General features: G+C 40.5%; 2 protein-coding genes across 2 annotated transcripts in view; both read right to left on the bottom strand.

Annotated features, from left to right (window-relative positions):
- Window positions 1-3,411: 3,411 nt before the first annotated feature.
- Window positions 3,412-10,411, bottom strand: opn8c (opsin 8, group member c). The gene is made up of 4 exons (XM_061704043.1): window positions 9,649-10,411; window positions 7,642-7,935; window positions 6,512-6,843; window positions 3,412-4,011 (listed from the first exon to the last, which is right to left on the bottom strand). Exons 1-4 carry the CDS (start codon window positions 9,866-9,868, stop codon window positions 3,475-3,477), a joined length of 1,383 nt encoding a protein of 460 aa, XP_061560027.1. The 5' UTR covers window positions 9,869-10,411; the 3' UTR covers window positions 3,412-3,474.
- A 501-nt stretch (window positions 10,412-10,912) lies between these two features.
- Window positions 10,913-16,976, bottom strand: part of ppp2r5a (protein phosphatase 2, regulatory subunit B', alpha isoform) — a 28,501-nt gene continuing 22,437 nt past the window's right edge. Inside the window, exons 6-13 of the mRNA XM_061704042.1 lie at window positions 16,329-16,388; window positions 16,003-16,111; window positions 15,712-15,765; window positions 15,493-15,543; window positions 15,284-15,403; window positions 14,945-15,072; window positions 14,308-14,409; window positions 10,913-13,674 (exon numbers count right to left, since the gene is read on the bottom strand). Of these exons, the coding sequence (XP_061560026.1) occupies window positions 13,485-13,674; window positions 14,308-14,409; window positions 14,945-15,072; window positions 15,284-15,403; window positions 15,493-15,543; window positions 15,712-15,765; window positions 16,003-16,111; window positions 16,329-16,388 (814 nt within the window). The 3' untranslated portion in view covers window positions 10,913-13,484. The remainder of the gene's footprint in view (window positions 13,675-14,307; window positions 14,410-14,944; window positions 15,073-15,283; window positions 15,404-15,492; window positions 15,544-15,711; window positions 15,766-16,002; window positions 16,112-16,328; window positions 16,389-16,976) is intronic.

The following is a 16,976-nucleotide window of genomic DNA, read 5'->3' as shown; positions in this document are numbered from 1 at the left end:
GTACTGTAGCAAAAACGACCTGTGTGAGCAAAAACGACCTGTGTGAGATGTGTAATTGCAAGTTTGAATGATTGTTTGTTGATGTGTGTCCTGCGACTGGCCAGCAAACAGACCTGCTTCTCACCTAAAGTCAGCTGGGATAGTTATAGGATAGGATTTATTTTTTTAATTCTGTTAATATAAAAAGGCAATAAGGGCCATATCCCCTTAATTCCACTCCACATTGAACACATCAGTCAGAAAAAAGCAACAATAGACAACGGTGGAGAACAATGGTGTCCTTCTCAATGTGTGTCTGTTGGTCACAACTAGGAGACTGATTTCATTCAAGACAAGGCTGAGGGCAGCAAGAAAATGGACCGTTGCAGCTAAGCGGAGACTGCACGGTATTTTTATACATCAATGTACATCAACAGGGTAAGCTGTCATTAGCACGTGTGTTTATTTTTCTCATTTCTAGCTATGTATTGTCAAAAGAATAATCTCCAAACTTGTCTCTTGGTCTTCAATTCTGTGAGAGAGGCAGCTACCATAGCAAAGTTAGGAATCTAATCTAACAAAGTTAGGTCTGTAGTACTTGGCAAGACCCAAGAATGATCTGACTTGTTTATTGGTTAGTCTTGGCCAGCTCTGAATGGCCTCGAGTTTGGCCTCTTGGGGCTTTCCGAGACCTTGCCCGATGGTGTGCCCAAGGCAGTTCGTCTCACTGAAAGCCAGCTTCGTCGGATTTTCTGTCAAACCTGGTTGTCAGCGGAACCGTAGGGCCTTCTGTGCCTGTGGTGACATTCCCATTACCATATCATCTCTGTAGGCTGCTATATCGGCACGATGGGTTTGCAGGACCTGGGGCAGCAAATGCTGGCATGTGGAGAGAAGTCCCAAAAGACCAAAGAGCATCATTCGGTACTGTCCCAGATTCAACGCAATATATATAGAGCACTTAAATAAATTTTAAAATAAAAAAAATAAAAAAACAGAAAGGAAAGGAAAAAAAGAAACGGGAGATCGACAGGCGGATCGATGCAGCGTCTGCAATGATGCGGACTTTGTATCGGTCCGTTGTGGTGAAGAAGGAGCTAAGCCGAAAGACGAAGCTCTCAATTTACCCATCAATCTACGTTCCTACCCTCACCTATGGTCATGAGCGATGGGTCGTGACCGAAACAACGAGATCCTGGATACAAGCGGCCGAAATGAGTTTCCTCCGCAGAGTGTCCGGGCTCTCCCTTAGAGATAGGGTGAGAAGCTCGGTCATCCGGGAGGCTCTCAGTTTAGATCCGCTGCTCCTCTGCATTGAGAGGAGCCAGATGAGGTGGCCTCCAGGACGCCTCCCTGGTGAGGTGTTCCGGGCACGTCCCACCGGGAGGAGACCCCGGGGACGACCCAGGACACGCTGGAGAGACTATGTCTCCCAGCTGGCCTCAGAATGCCACCCTGAGCTGGTCACCAGCCATTCGCAGGGCACATATAAACAAACAACCATTCACACTGACATGACATTCACACCGACGGGCAATTTAGAGTGTTTAATTAACCTACCATGCATGTTTTGGGTATGTGGGAGGAAACCGGAGTGCCCGGAGGGAACCCACGCGGGCACCGGAAGAACATGCAAACTCCACACAGGCAAGGACGGATTTGAACCCGGATTCTCAGAACTGTGAAGCAGATGTGTTAACCAGTTTTCCACCGTGCCGCCATGGTAATGTAATAATTGCACATAATGGTATGGTAGAGGGAATCATAAATGGTATGTGTGTGTGTGTGTGTTTGTGTGTGAGTGCGTGTGTGCACAATAAGTTGGCGACACAACACTTAATTAAATTTTTGCAGATGCTGGATTTGTATGTTGATTTATTAGAAACTATCGCCCTCATGTCACAAAATTAGAATCAGTAGCATATGTAAATATAAAATGATTATAAATAAATAAATAAATACATACAAAAAATAAATGTATTTATATGTAAATAAATACATTGAAGATTAGTATATCCAAAAAAAGAACAATAGTGTAGGTAGTATGCAACCACAGCCTGTAAAGACTGATACAAGCACAACACAAAAACTTCAAAGAACAGTATTGTCCACACTTGTGTCAATTTTTAAAGGATGTATTATTTTTAATTGACTTACATACTGTATATATCTGACGTGCTTGCAGGTGGTTAACACTCAATTATTTCATACTCAAAGACTTATCAAAGTCACACGTTACAACAAAAACATAAATTTCTGACGACACCTGACAGAGAATACATATTTAATAATTTAATATAAATATGTGCACTCGCCATCTGAAGAAATGAGTGCAATAGTTGTTGTTTTTTTCATACATTTACACATCATTCACTTATAATTTTTGGGGACGCAAGGAGGGAACAGTAAAATACAGTACGTATATCCTCGTACTGTACTGTATACACAAAGTTCAGGGCTAGTACTGTAAGGTTTGATGTTGTCGAGCAATACTTAACATTGGTATTTCTCTTAGCATTGTTATAGTTCAATGAAATTATATCCTCCGCGACAAAATGAAGAAGAAGAAAAAAAGAATAATGGCGCTGCCTAATACAATACAGCAAATCATTGTAACCCTCAGATCCATTCAAAACAAGCAGTGAGCAAAAAAATATATATACATTTGTGCATTTCTGTCAAAGCCATGAAATCAATGCTCGATGTCTTTCTTTCCATGCACAAAACAATTCGCAAATTGTTCATTTTGTAAGAATGTTTCCCTATCCTATTCCCTTTCTCCAATCCACAAGCGAATAACGAGGGGTTTACTGTATATCCCTAACTAAAAATTGCAGCGGCCTTGAGTGTGAATTGCTGTGTTGAAACACATCCATCCATCCATCCATTTTATGAGCCGCTGCTCCTCCTCACTAGGGTCGCGCCCGTGCTGGAGCCTATCCCAGCTATCATCGGCCAGGAGGCGGGGTACACCCTGAACTGGTTGCCAGCCAATCGCAGGGCACATACAAACAAACAACCATTCGCAATCACATTCACACCTACGGGCAATTTAGAGTCGCCAATTAACCTAGCATGCATGTTTTTGGGATATGGGAGGAAACCGGAGTGCCCGGAGAAAACCCACGCAGGCACAGGGAGAACATGCAAACTCCACACAGGCGGGGCCGGGGATTGAACCCCGGTCCTCAGAACTGTGAGGCAGACGCTCTAACCAGTCGCTCACCGTACCGCCTGTTGAGACACAAAAAAGAGAAATTAACCAAGGAACAATAACCCCTAACGTTACTTAATACGCCACAGAACATAACAATATCCTTTAATTGGGGTACAAACTTGTCTAACCACAAACCCTCAACAAAGTTACAGCGCACCTTTTATAGGGAATGCGAGACGACAATGTGAATGTTTGCTAATGAATTCACTGCCTGGCTCTATACAATTCAATGGCGCTAATAATAATGATAATAATAATGAGCTGGGCCGTAGCCTTGTCTAAAGAGAGCTGACAGAGGCTGGCAAAGAATTGCTGGTAGTTTGCTTTTTCAAGATGATTTGGGCGTTCATTGGTGAGGACCCCCAGCAAGTGTTCAGCAGTCTTGCTTGCACATGGTCACTGCTGGTACCTTCAGATCCTTTGCCTGTGCTCTTGCTCTTGCTCTTGCTCTTGCTCTTGCTCCGTGTCTGATCCTTAGATAAAACAAACGCCTCGCGGATGTAACCTCTCTCCTGGAGCTGGATATAGATGGGCTCGGGAGCCAGGTGGCTCGGAGCGACCTGGACGCCCACCCGATTTCCTCCCATTTTGGGACAGAAAGAGACCAACAGGGACTGGAGCTCCTTCTGGAATGTCTTGTTGAAGTAGAAGTAAATGAAGGGGTTGTAGATGTGGGAACTTTTGGCAAAGAGGGCGGGGAAAACGAAGCCCCCTGGAGCCATGTACTGGTTCTCCTTGTGAAATATGAAAAGGAAGGAAACGACGGCGTATGGCGTCCAGGCAATGATAAAGCCAAGACTTATACAGAAAAACATCTGGGGGAAGAAATTGATAAATAAAAGAAAATGACTTTAGAAATAATGAAGGCTTCTTTACAACAAATGACATAATTTCTAGCTTTTGTCACTATTAATCTACAATTATGCCCCATGGAAAGTAACGTATAGCGGGCTGCCTATTTGTGGCCCCCAAACTGCCTTTACACAATTCACTTAGCTGCCGTCATGTGGCGTGAAAATATGTTCAAAAGCTGGGTTTAACTGGAATAAATATTGTCGAAATCAACGTCGTCTTTCTGACTCGGCGTAGTTATATTTTGAATAGTTGGAATTTTTATATGAGACTTCTGTAATGTAGTCAGTAGTGGAAATGACACATACAGTAGATTTACAGGGTCTGTAATTCAGTTATGCAGAGTCAAAACCTTCGTGTTTTATTGTACTTTATAAAACATTGAGTAATCCATCCATCCATCCATTTTCTGCACCGCTTTATCGTCACAAGGGCCGCGAGCGTGGTGGAGCCTATCCGAGCTATCTTCGGGCGAGAGGCAGGGTACACCCGGAACTGGTCGCCAGCCAATCACAGAAGTTTAAAATCTATTCTAAAGCTGACTGGAAGCCAGTGTAAGGACTTTAGAATTCGAGTAATAAGTTCTGACCTCTTTGCTCTGGTCAGAACCTGAGCTGCAGCATTCTGAATGAGCTGCAGCTGTTTAATGCTCTTTTTAGGGAGTCCAGTCAGAAGACCATTACAATAGTCAAGTCTACTTGAGATAAAAGCATGGATGAGCTTCTCCTGGTCTGCTTGACACGTACAAGATTTTCACTCTGTATATGTTCTTCAGATGGTAGAAGGGAGCTTTAGTAATTGATTTGATATGACTGTTGAAAGTCAGGTCGGAATCTATCAGAACACCAAGGTTTCTAACTTGGTCTTTGGTTTTTAAAGAGAGTGACTCCAGGTATTTACTAACAGCAATCCTATTTTCTTTATTGCCAAAAATAATTATCTCAGTTTTGTTGCGGTTTAGAGACAATTTCGGCTCATCCAGTTATTTATCTGTTTTAAAACAGTGACACAACACCTCAATTGAACTGTAGTCATCTGGAGACAATGCTAGATATAACTGTGTGTCATCTGCAGAGCTATGATAGTCAAAATTAAAGTTCTGAAGAATTTGACCAAGGGGTAGCATATACAGGCTGAATAGGAGGGGTCCAAGAACTGTCCCTTGAGGAACTCCATAGGTCATTGCCATTCGATTGAACACTTCCAATGGTTACAAAATAACTCATTTCCCTCCAGGTAGAACCTGAACCATTTAAGGACTGTTCCATTTAGTTCTAAACACGTTTCCAACCTGTTCAGCAGTATATTATGATCTACCGTATGAAAAGCCGCACTGAGGTCCAACAAGACCAGAATTGACACCTCTCTCGAGTCAGTATTCAACCTTATATCATTTAGCACTTTGATAAGAGCAGATTCTGTACTGTGATGAGTTTGTAAACCTGATTGAAATTTGTCAAAAAGTCCATTTCAGTTCAAGAAATTGCTGAGTTGATTAAAATAAATTTTCTCAAAACTCTTGGCTATGATAATAAAAATAATAATAATAATAAATCATTCATAATTATCTGTCTACATGAGCTACTCCACTGTTTGTGTTAATGTATTACGATGGATATTGAAATCTTCAGTCGGACAGAACAAGGTTTTTGGCACAAAAGAAAATGGAGAGGACAGAGAGAAAATAGACAAGACAGACAGGACATTAGCTTAAAAAAAGCATTATATGCACACTACAATGTCACATTGGATTAGGATTTTGTATGGGACAGTAGTAAAAGAGAGCAGGATAAGGGTAGTTGACCCGGCTGTGCAACTGGAGTGTGGTGAGTGTTCTTAAGATCTGTCAAAACAGAGTGCTAGTGAGGGGACAACCCAAGACGTTCGCAAGGTCATAAAAGTTGTTTATAGCAATTCAAAAGTGGCCCCACACCAAGCAACTAAGTCCCACGGGTGTGTCTCTGCAAACACATGCAAGTAAAGTGACACCATCTTGCATGCACAATAACTGACAGAGGTGCCCTGGGATTGCTGTGCCAGCACAATGGGGACATAGGACCTCACCCCACCAGCCAAAAGGGGAAGGTGGGCCCAGGGGCCCACCTCAGAACGACCCGATCGACAGGACACCACCCACACCAAGAAATCCAGGGCGGTTCACCAGCCCCACTGAAGATTTGTTTTCAGCGAACTCGGCGGCCAGCACACATTTTTGAAGTCTTCGAGGAGTGAGGTTTTGCTAATGTATAGTCGTACAGCGTGAGCTGGCATCCTTTATACTTGTACATCAAGACACCACTGTACAGTAATTTTCCTTCCATGTAGCACACCCAAGTGCCACCCCATTTCATATCAAAACTCCCACTGGATTAAGATAAAATGAAAAGTGGACCTAGCATAGCACTGACAAGAAACAAGTTCACAGGGTAAACAACAACACCGAACAAACAGTCCACAGCTCACCATAGACAATCGTTTTTCAGCATGCCGCAGGTTGTTATGGATGCCTCGCGCCGACAGCGAATAGGAGAAGCGGGACACCTTGTAGAGGATCTGGCAATGGGACATCACGATGAGCAGGACAGGAAGTAGCGTAAAGCACACGAAGGAGCAGATGACATAGAAGGCGTCCTTGGCTGAGGTGTGGTAGCCTCGCCAGGCGACGGTGCAGGACAGTCCGTAGGGCTCAGGGACATACTCGCCCCAACCAAAGAGAGGGAAGCTGGACCACACTGCAGCCACCAGCCAGATAACACAGCACACCAACCTGATATTGGCGCTCTCCAGCCACACAGCTGCAGGAAGAAACACGTCCTCTATTAAAAGATCCATCCATCCATTTTTTTTTTATCCATCCAATGGCAGAGCACAGAGACAAACAACCATTTACACTCACTGGGACTCGACTGGGATGTTGAGCTGGCGCGGGGCGGCTTTAGAGTGCCTCGTTGTCGGCCATGAGTGCATGAAGACGGAAGCGCGAGGGGAAAACTAACGACGTGACAGCCTGCGTCAAATGTGTTGCAGGCATCGAATTCAAAATTAGTGAATATTTACAAAATTGAGAACTTACATAGTTTTGTCGTGCACTTGCTGGCACACTCCTCACGGGCACATCCCCGAAGAAAAATAAAACTTCAAACACAACATTTTGTTAGACTGTAGTAACCCTCCCTTATGGATAAGGTCCTTTTCCGGTGTAACAAGGCAACAGGTCAGCACAAGGCCCCAGGGGGGTCCCCACGATGAGTGTCCCTGCGAGTGCGAGACAAATGATTGACACCTGTCAGTCACACCTTCTGTCTCTGATTGGTTGTTTTTCCACACACATGGTGGTTTCTTGTATATCAAATTAGAGGGACAAGATGATTTTTTTTTCACAGATTATTAATCATGTACTACTGTCACATTATAATGACTGTCATATTTGTTAAAAAAGTCTTTTTTTTTTTTTTTACTTTATTATATAGATTTTATTTTCATTCAAACCCAGACCCTTTCGGCTATGACAAGGCAGTGCAAACCACTAGTTCACCATGTATACCTGTGAAGGTCATAGCATTTTTATTAAGTGGTATCTAGCCAAAACCCACCATAAACCAAGCTGTAGCATGTCTTTAAGTAGCGGATGATGCTGATGGCGGCGATGGTGAACATGCCGCACAGGCCAAAGATGTAGCAGCCCAGGCCATAGTAGATGCACGTGGCGTTTTCCCCCAGCCACGCATGGTGGAAGGATGACAGGATGGAGAGCGGGTAGAAGCAGATGCAGCACAGAAAGTCCACCACAGCCAGGTTGACGCACAGCAGCTCGGAGCCCACCATCTTCTTGCGGCGGCGATAGCAGATCACCAGAACCATGCCGTTGCCCATTATTGACAGCAACACTGTGCAACCGGAATCCAAGGATAATTACTGATTTTTTTTACAGGGGCAATGTCGTCCATCTGTCCATTTCCTATGTGGTTGGATTGATGGGACCTCATTAAGGTCATGAATGTGCTGGAGCCTATTCCAGCTAATTTTACTTAAAACTCACTAAAACACATTTTTAAATACAAATACACAAAACAATTTTAAGCATGAAATAGAAAATACTGTTAACTTTTGAGGACTCATCAAAATACTATGAAATTCTGTTTGTTTGTTTTTTGCCCCATAAATGTACTGGTAATGTAGTACTTTATGTCTGCAATTGGCTGGTGACCAATATAGGGTGGACCTGTTTTTTCATGCCTTTTGCCCAAAGTCAGCTCACACACAACCTGAATGAGGAGCAATAGAAAATGGATGGACGGAAAATATTATATGATGATCTTTTATTATATATATTTAATTGTAATTTTTTCATTATGATTAGCATTCATTACCTTTCTTCAATGATGAACGGAAACAAATTGCAGCATAATATAAAATGTGGGAGCCATTTCAACTTAGGTAAGGGCTCCTGATAAAAGGCTACTAGGACTGATGATGGATATTTAAACCCTTTATTGTGTTTAGTTGAGAAAGAGTGTTAATCAAAATGTCACAATTTGAGCTTGCTATATGCTCTACCCACACAGAAAAAGAGAGCTTTCGGTGGTAATAATCAATTAAGTAATAATGACTTCTTAAAAAATACATTTTGCCATGAAAAGACACTGATTAACATGAAATGCTAGTGTTATTTTGTTTGCTTCCCATTTCTTATCACTGTATTGTACATGATAAACACTTGCAAAATACAATATAAATTATATCTGATCCACTCGCTGTGTCAAATATTAATTCATTATTATCACAAAGATAATGTACAATTTTGGTTGACACTTATGAATTTTAAAATATGTTCATTATTATGGTTGTAGTTTGACGTGGTGTACAACAGTATGAATTCGTATTGGCTAATTGTGAAAACAAACGTTTTTATTCTTCGCAATCAACTATTATAATAATCATGATAATAAAAAAAGCAAAGCCATACATAATACAAATATTTTATTTAATGGATCTGAAGGTGCCCCTGGGTCCTCTTCACAATTCTTAGTAAATGATTAGCAAATCAGAATCAGAATCATCTTTATTTCGCCAAGTATGTCAAAAACACACAAGGAATTTGTCTCCGGTAGTTGGAGCCGCTCTAGTACGACAACAGACAGTCAATTGACAGAGAACACGTTTGAGAAATAAAGACATTAAGAAAAACAGTCACTAAGCAATAAAAGGTTGCTAGTAATCTGGTCATGCCGGTACAATTTTTACAATTACAATAAAACTGTATTTATTAATGGTTGAATTTCCATTTGGGGTTTAAGAGGATGACTCACATAAAATAAAGAAATCTAAAAACACTGTCAGCTGTGAAATTAAAGTTTTAAGATAGATGAAAAACTGTATTTGACAGACTAAATACAAAGACTATTGAAAAATCCAAATTCCACGAATTACTAAAAATAAATAAAAATTGTTGGGTTTGGGAATGAACAGTATCAAATATAATATAAATTGCTTTAAGAGTAAGTTTAAAAAGCAGTTTTAGATTTTTGGGAGCGTTTTAATACTAAATATTTGTTTTATTATTGTTATTATTATTTAAAGAGAGACAGCGGTGTACATACCCACGGAGAGGATGGCAAGTCCCACGCAAATGTCAGCAGCGGCGCTCAGCTTGGACGCGAACAAAGAGTTGGTCCGGTTCGCCGAAGTGTAGTTCAGGGGCATCTGTTCAAACGTCTCCTGTCGCTGGAAACAAGACAGAGCAAGAACAAACCCCATATATATGTCACCTTTATCAGCGCGGGGACATGATTTCTTCCAAGACGCAAAACATGTTACCATGGCAACCGTGCGACTGTGAGGTACCCTAATTGCCAATTGTAAAAGTAACACCCACTGGACACTTCATGAGATGGCCTTTTGGCAAAGTTACTTGTGCTAATGCAACAATGATGGCTATATATAGAGCAGATTTTTGATTACACATTGGTATAAAAAATATATTTAGTACTCTGGTGCACTGCATCAAAGCGACTTGACGTTTCATCGTGTGGCTGAATAGGGTCAAGTAACCATCCATCCATTCTCTGTACCGCTTATCTTCACTAGGCTGGCGGGTGTGCTGGTAGTTTTGTCAACAGAGATGTTGACACTCCAGTTTGTTTTTTTTTACATCAGCGGAAATGCAGGGCACATAGTAGTCAAAATCAACAAAGTGCAACAAAATTGCATTCCCACTCAAGGAAATAAAATAGCATTCAAACACGCACAGCATGCAGAAATGTACTGTTAAAACCAAATTCCACAATACCAACAAGTCTTTAACGGCCTCTCTGCATAAATAGATTCGACTGGTACTCAACAGGACAGTGATATGTCAAGTACAGAGTACAGCACACAGTAGAAATCATGTCACCATCTTGTGAACGCTATCGTGTACTACAGCTGGTAGGAGTAAAAAGACAAGGGTGCTTTATGCTTGGAGTAGAAAGATAGAGTGGACTTTATTTAATGAAGAAACCTCGGAAAAAATCTATTTGCGATTACAAAACAGGTTCCAACCGTTCACACCCCAAAAGAGTTTGTTTAAACATCACAGACGTTGGAATGCTGTACTGACAGGAAGGCAACAGAGAAACCGGAACTAAAATATTTGAAGTTAAAAAGAAAAGACAGGTGAAAACAACCCTTTCAAAAAATGCATCAAGATGTGGTTCCTATGATCTAGGTGTGTCTATAATGAACAGAGGGGGGAAAAAAACAAAAAATCTACTTGGCGAGAAAAGCGTATGAGCAAGAACAGGTAGTAAAGTTTACTTCTCAGTACGACCAAGTGTTTATTTTCTTGTTTCACTACTTCATAATACATCTTAATGAGAGGAAATCTGGAAAATGCTTTAGTCAGACTTTTTTTTCTTTTTTTTTTTTATATACAAGTTCCTGTTCCTGCACAATGACAGCACCACAGTGAAGATTGAACAGTTCCAGCAGTGCATTACTATTGAATCTTATACCTCTTAATATACTGTAGAATATAGTGTGCATTTGTATGTATGTGTGTGTATATATATATATATATATATATATATATACATATACACACACACACCTTCTTTCTGTGAGGGGAAAGAAGCAGATTTAGTCGAGTATTATTCAAGGCCTTCCCTCCCCAAAAAGCCCACTTTCATCTGATTGGCCATCTTCCAGGAGCCTGCAGGGAATGGGGGCAGAAACTCTTACATTTCTCTACTAAAATTGTCAACCACATGACAAACTATCACCATATGGACGTGACAGTATAATAAAAAACGTTTATCTTACAGGTAGGACCTGTATGTTATGTTACTGTACATTTACATCAACAATTTGCAACTACATTTAAAACTGAACCAACAATGTCATATAACCCATAGGTCCCCTTTATATAGTGGCATTGTCCTTTAAGTCACCTCCAAACTAGCATAAAAATTAGGGATGCACCAATGCCAGTACTTAAGCAGATACCATACATCTGTACTTGTACTTGTAAAAATGCTGACACTACGATACCGATACCACTTTATCAGCCTGACGACTCTCTTGCAGGCAGGTGGGGTAGGAGTCATGTCAACAGTGTGGAGATACTTTTAGGTCAACAAGATAACATTAAAGCATACTGCAAATTATGCTCCGGAAAATGGATGATGTACTCTGCTGCGCTGTCTACAATGAAGGCAGCACACTGTTCCGCGAGCCCGTCACAAAGCTGATATGGAGGAAGCCGGGCCTGTGAGCGAAGCCCTGTGGCATGTCAGCCGCTGCACTCACTTGGCCCTCTAAGCATATGCCTGTCTCTAAGATTAAGCCATGCAAGTTTAAATTGAGTCAGACCTGTACAGTCAAACTGTGAATGACTCATTAAAACATAACAGGACTACAGCAGATCAATAAAATATCAATAAAAATAATATGTCCCTCACTTTAAAACAGTCCGGAGTAAAGAAAAGTAAACAACGTCGCGATAACCAATCACTTTAGTTGTCGTGCCAGTTCTACTTAAAAACTGAAATACCGTTCATCACACTTGAAAGATGTGATAGCATAATCAAGTACTGATACTCAGTATCAGTGAGTACTCAAATATATGTCCTTGTATTCTGTCTGAAAAAAAAGTGGTATTGGTGCATCCCTAATACAAATATAACCACTCGACAAATATACTGTACAATCATCCCTGCCTGGCGTCCCAGCTAAGTCCATTTTCTAAATGAACTGCCAAAAACAAAAACATTTTGGAAAAATATAGTACTGTATGTCTTATTTTTGCTTCTATATATTTTTTTTTTTACAGATATAATTCAAAATAAAATAAAAATACTTTGTTTCCCTGCCTGTAGTTAGACATGACAGAAATACATCCCACAGTTGTATGCTGAACATCTTTGAATAAAGACTGGATACAGGGAAACTTGTTTTTCTTAAAAAAAATAAAAAATAAAAAATAAAAAACGGGCGCAGACAATTTAGTATATTTTTAAACAAAACAGATGCATTGTGGATTTTGTACTGGTTTCCAGGCTTTATGCGACCGGCTATTTGCAGTATTTTATATTTAACTGAAAGACATGACGGCAGCATCTCAGTATCCCAACATGATCAAGCAACTATGAGTTGAATTCCTAACCCAGGATAAAAGGTGTAAATTAAAAGCCCTGTGTCAATACAACAGTGGAAATACTCATAGCAAAAGCTGCTGTGCTGCTCACATGGTTTCTCCCACACATATACACACACACACACATATATATATATATATATATATATATATATATATATATATAAATATACACACACACACATATATATATATATATATACATACACACACACACACACACACACACACACACACACACACACACACACCTGAAATGTAAAACTAACTGTGAAGAACAATATTTAACTCCAAAAACCCCCACTAGACCAAGTCATAGACATATTTGATTGGTATATTGATAATGATTATTCAATCTATATCACTAATGGAGGCTCTTTTGTGTACATTTCAGCATGTCTTCGGGTGGGTGTGGTCCCGCCTGCCTCAATACTCCCACAATGCCTTTGCCTGCCCCCCTAAAGTCAGCACACAAGTGTTGGCAGCGACGACAGTACAAAATAGACATCTTTGTTGAGCGATTCAGCTGGTCGCAGAAACAATCTGAGATGCTGAAATCAAGTCATATTTTTCTCTCCCACATGACCATGGAACATGTACACTGAATACAACAAGAGCAGACAACTCAACAATATACTGGCGGTAACATCAAATCTTTTCTGTGAGGCACAGAATGCTGAGGTGTCGTTTGTCTTTTTCCCATCTTTGTTCATTCTTTCCCGACAAGTCGTGCACGCGGCGTCAATCCATTAAAGCCAAGTGTTAAAGGCTAACACAGAGTATCTTTTGGCACGTGGGTTGCTCTCACTGGCTGCCATGACCTACGTTTGCAGCGTAAGCGGCCCTGTCCTGGTTATTATTATTGCTACTCTTGTTGTTGTTCTGGACACTTATGAGCTTGTGGCTGTTGTTCTGTTCTAGAGTGCTGTTGCTGAGCCTCAACTCGTCCAGCTTCCTCCACAGCTCGTCACGCTCCTGCTCCTTCTTCTTTTCCCTGAAAACCAACCAGAAAAACAATTACTTTGCTTTCTCGTGCAATGAAGAGATGAAACACTATGAACATTTTATTATGAATTTTCTCAAGCCTAGTTTTTTTTCAGATCCAAATCAGTTCATGTGTTTGTAAACAATGTTTATCTTGCACGGTGTTCAGTAAAAAACTCAAGTACCCAAATATGCCGCGACTAATCACGTGACATAGCTCTCTCCTCTTATTAGTCACAACAAAGTAAACATGAAGTATGTTTGCTACAAAGGAATAAAGTGCCACAAATAAAAACCACATCCTTGTTTGCGACGTGAAAAGATGATGCTAGCATGCTAAACGGAAGACAAACAACCTAATCTGTTTGTGCCCCCTGTACTAACACCACAATAATGATTTTCGAACATATAATCAACACTAATCCTTGTCCTGTTAGCTGCAGATGCTATTTCTAATGTTGTTGCGTTCCTGCTGCTGTTTTCTCTCTGTGACAGCAAATACGGTACTAACGATAATTACAATTGGAAACTTTAAACCTTTTGAAATTATATTACGGTTCATCAGTAAACCTGAAGTCTTTTCATCACTAGTACCTGACATGATGAAAACAATGTTCCCGATGTTCACCAGTTTTAACCTCACCTTTGCCGGTCAGATTTATAGGAGGAGGTCAACTCATCAAAGAGTGTACAGTTCATCTCCATCAGCGTCTTCAGCACATTGTAGACGAGAGCTACGATGGTCCTGAAATGTAACATTTTGGGTCAGTGTCAAATTACGCACGTCAGAAAAACTAGCTAGGCTATGGACCTCACAGTTACTCACAACTCCATCAGAACGTTTACATGGACAATTAATGCATTAACAATTGATACTACTCAAATTTATCAATATGCCTGTAATTACATTCAGAACAATTTCTACATTTAGCAAATATCAACCACATAAGAAAAACAAATGTCCCAATGTGTTGATGTAATGTAACATTGATCAGTGTGAAATTTTGTGAGTAGGATTCCACAACAAGAAAACTAATACAGACTGAAAGTAAAGACTGAAAGAAAAAGCTTTTTCAGATACCTAATAATCAATTGTTATGAATTTGTGCAACCCCAAGCCACAGTGGAAGGACAACAATTATGTGCACATCATGGCAGGTATTGTGTTGATTCTTTCTTTTGAGATGACATCTCATGTTTAGGGGCATCATCCAGTTTGTAAACTGAATTTGTGTGTGACTTTGGATTTTCTTTTGCACCTAAATGTTAGGAGTACGTACGGGTTCCAGTGCTCTTTGGAGATTCTGTACAGGCTACAGAACATGATGGGGAGGACCTTGTCGATGTTCTCCTCGATGAGACTGAGAATGTACTCATTATTCCAGAAGTACAGTGCGCGCTCCGCTACCTGTCAGGACCGAGGAAGAAAATCAACACTGGTGTCATACTCCCACAAAGGAGTATGAGAGGGATTGTGGTGGTTAACTAAAGTGGCTGTCAGAAAACAATTTCGCTTTTTTTCCTAACCATACCAAAACTGTACATAAAAAAGGAGAAATGAAAAAAAAAAAAAAAATAACAGCAAATACAAATGCATAATTCATTTGATCAAAACCTACCTGAAAGTGGGGATTGGCCACACATTTGGAGATCTGCTTGAACAATGGTTCTTGGATTTTCTTGAACTGCGTAGGCTCAATGACATCCAAAATCTCCTCAATCTCACCCAGGAACATCACCTGTTTAGACACAAAGAACAGTACATGAAGGCATTAAAAAAACAGGCTTATGTGTTATAATTAATGAGCGTGTATTTTTATAGACATACCTCTTTCTGGCTGCAGGTCTTCGGCCAAAACTTCAGCAAGCCTCGGATCACCTAAATATAAAACAAGACAACTCACTGGGGACTCCTTTAATGTGAATAAAGTATCTTTATCTCTGGTGTGTAGGTGGTTTGTAGCACACACGACAGATTTCTCTCGCCTCGACTAATTTTAGGGCCCCAGGATAGTGTGCGGAGTGGGAGTAATATATATTTTTTTACCGGTTCAGTTAGTGTTGGATCCTTTTCCAGGAACTGGACCACGCAGTATGCCAACTGAAAGACAAGATAAGCGGTTCAAATTGGTATGCCATGGCAATGTTATACCCGCATCAAAATGACATGACGGCATGATACACCAACTCAGGTGAAATGCATTCCTTTTTTCGATTGTACTTATGAATCAAGGCCACACACACACTTTCCAATTGATTATTGAACTGTTTTAGTAAAAATAATGTGTTGAATAACCAGTAGATGGCGTTGTAGAAACATTCCCACTCCGATTCCTACCTGAGCATGAAAGAGGGCCAGTCCCTTCGCTGTGTGTAATGGGATGAGCACCTTCATTAGGAACTGTTTGTGTTCTGCCTTCAAAGGCAGCGCAAACCCATTGATGATGCTGTAGACAAGAAACGCAGTCATCATACTAATGGGATAAAGGTGAGGTATTATACTAAAAGGGAAACATTTATTCACTAAGAGCAATTATATAATCAGAATGTCAACTTCAAATATAAATGGACCAAAAATACAGCAGTCTAAAGTTGTTTTCAAAACATTGGACTTGAAAGAAGGTATAGATTGTTCTACCTGTATTTGCATAATCATACACTCACCTTCCCAGAATTTCTAGGAGCTCAGCAACTCCGTTGAAATGTTCAGTCTCATAGATGAACCTAGAAATGCAACAAGCAAATTGACATTTGCAGTGCAAAGTCACAAAAGTATACATTTTCAATGGGTGATGATTAATGGTGATAGTGAAAGGAAAACCCTGAAAGAGAAAATGTGTTTGGCTGAAAGAATAAAATGCTTGTAACAATTACAGCCATTTCCATTCTGCTAAAAAGGCACTCTGCGGACAATCAAATGATTGACGAATAAATGATTCACCTCGTGTGTTCAGTAACCCATGTCTACGCACTTCTGGTATGTACATACATACAGCGCTTGACAACGATGGTACTATTTTTATCCTGCATGCCAGATGGTCAAAGTGGGTGCATTCATTTTGCCACCCTTGCCTGTTGGAAACGACATCAAGGGCCCCCTGTTTCAATAATATAAATCCCATTGTCACGCAGCAACAGGAGCTGTAAAGAATCAACATGTTGTCGGGAATGTACGATGCCTCCATCTCCACTTTGTTCTTCTCTTTTTTTGAAAAGCAAGATTAAGAGCTTGTGGTGCAATAATGCAAAGACATGATGAGGAAAAAACACAGCAGGTTGAAGCATTACGTGATGTCCGAAACAGGAAACACA

The sequence above is a fragment of the Phycodurus eques genome, chromosome 18 (genome assembly GCF_024500275.1).
Source record: "Phycodurus eques isolate BA_2022a chromosome 18, UOR_Pequ_1.1, whole genome shotgun sequence".
Lineage (NCBI taxonomy): Eukaryota > Metazoa > Chordata > Actinopteri > Syngnathiformes > Syngnathidae > Phycodurus > Phycodurus eques.
Note: the sequence above shows the minus strand (reverse complement) of the source record. Positions and strands in the feature narration are given on the sequence as shown.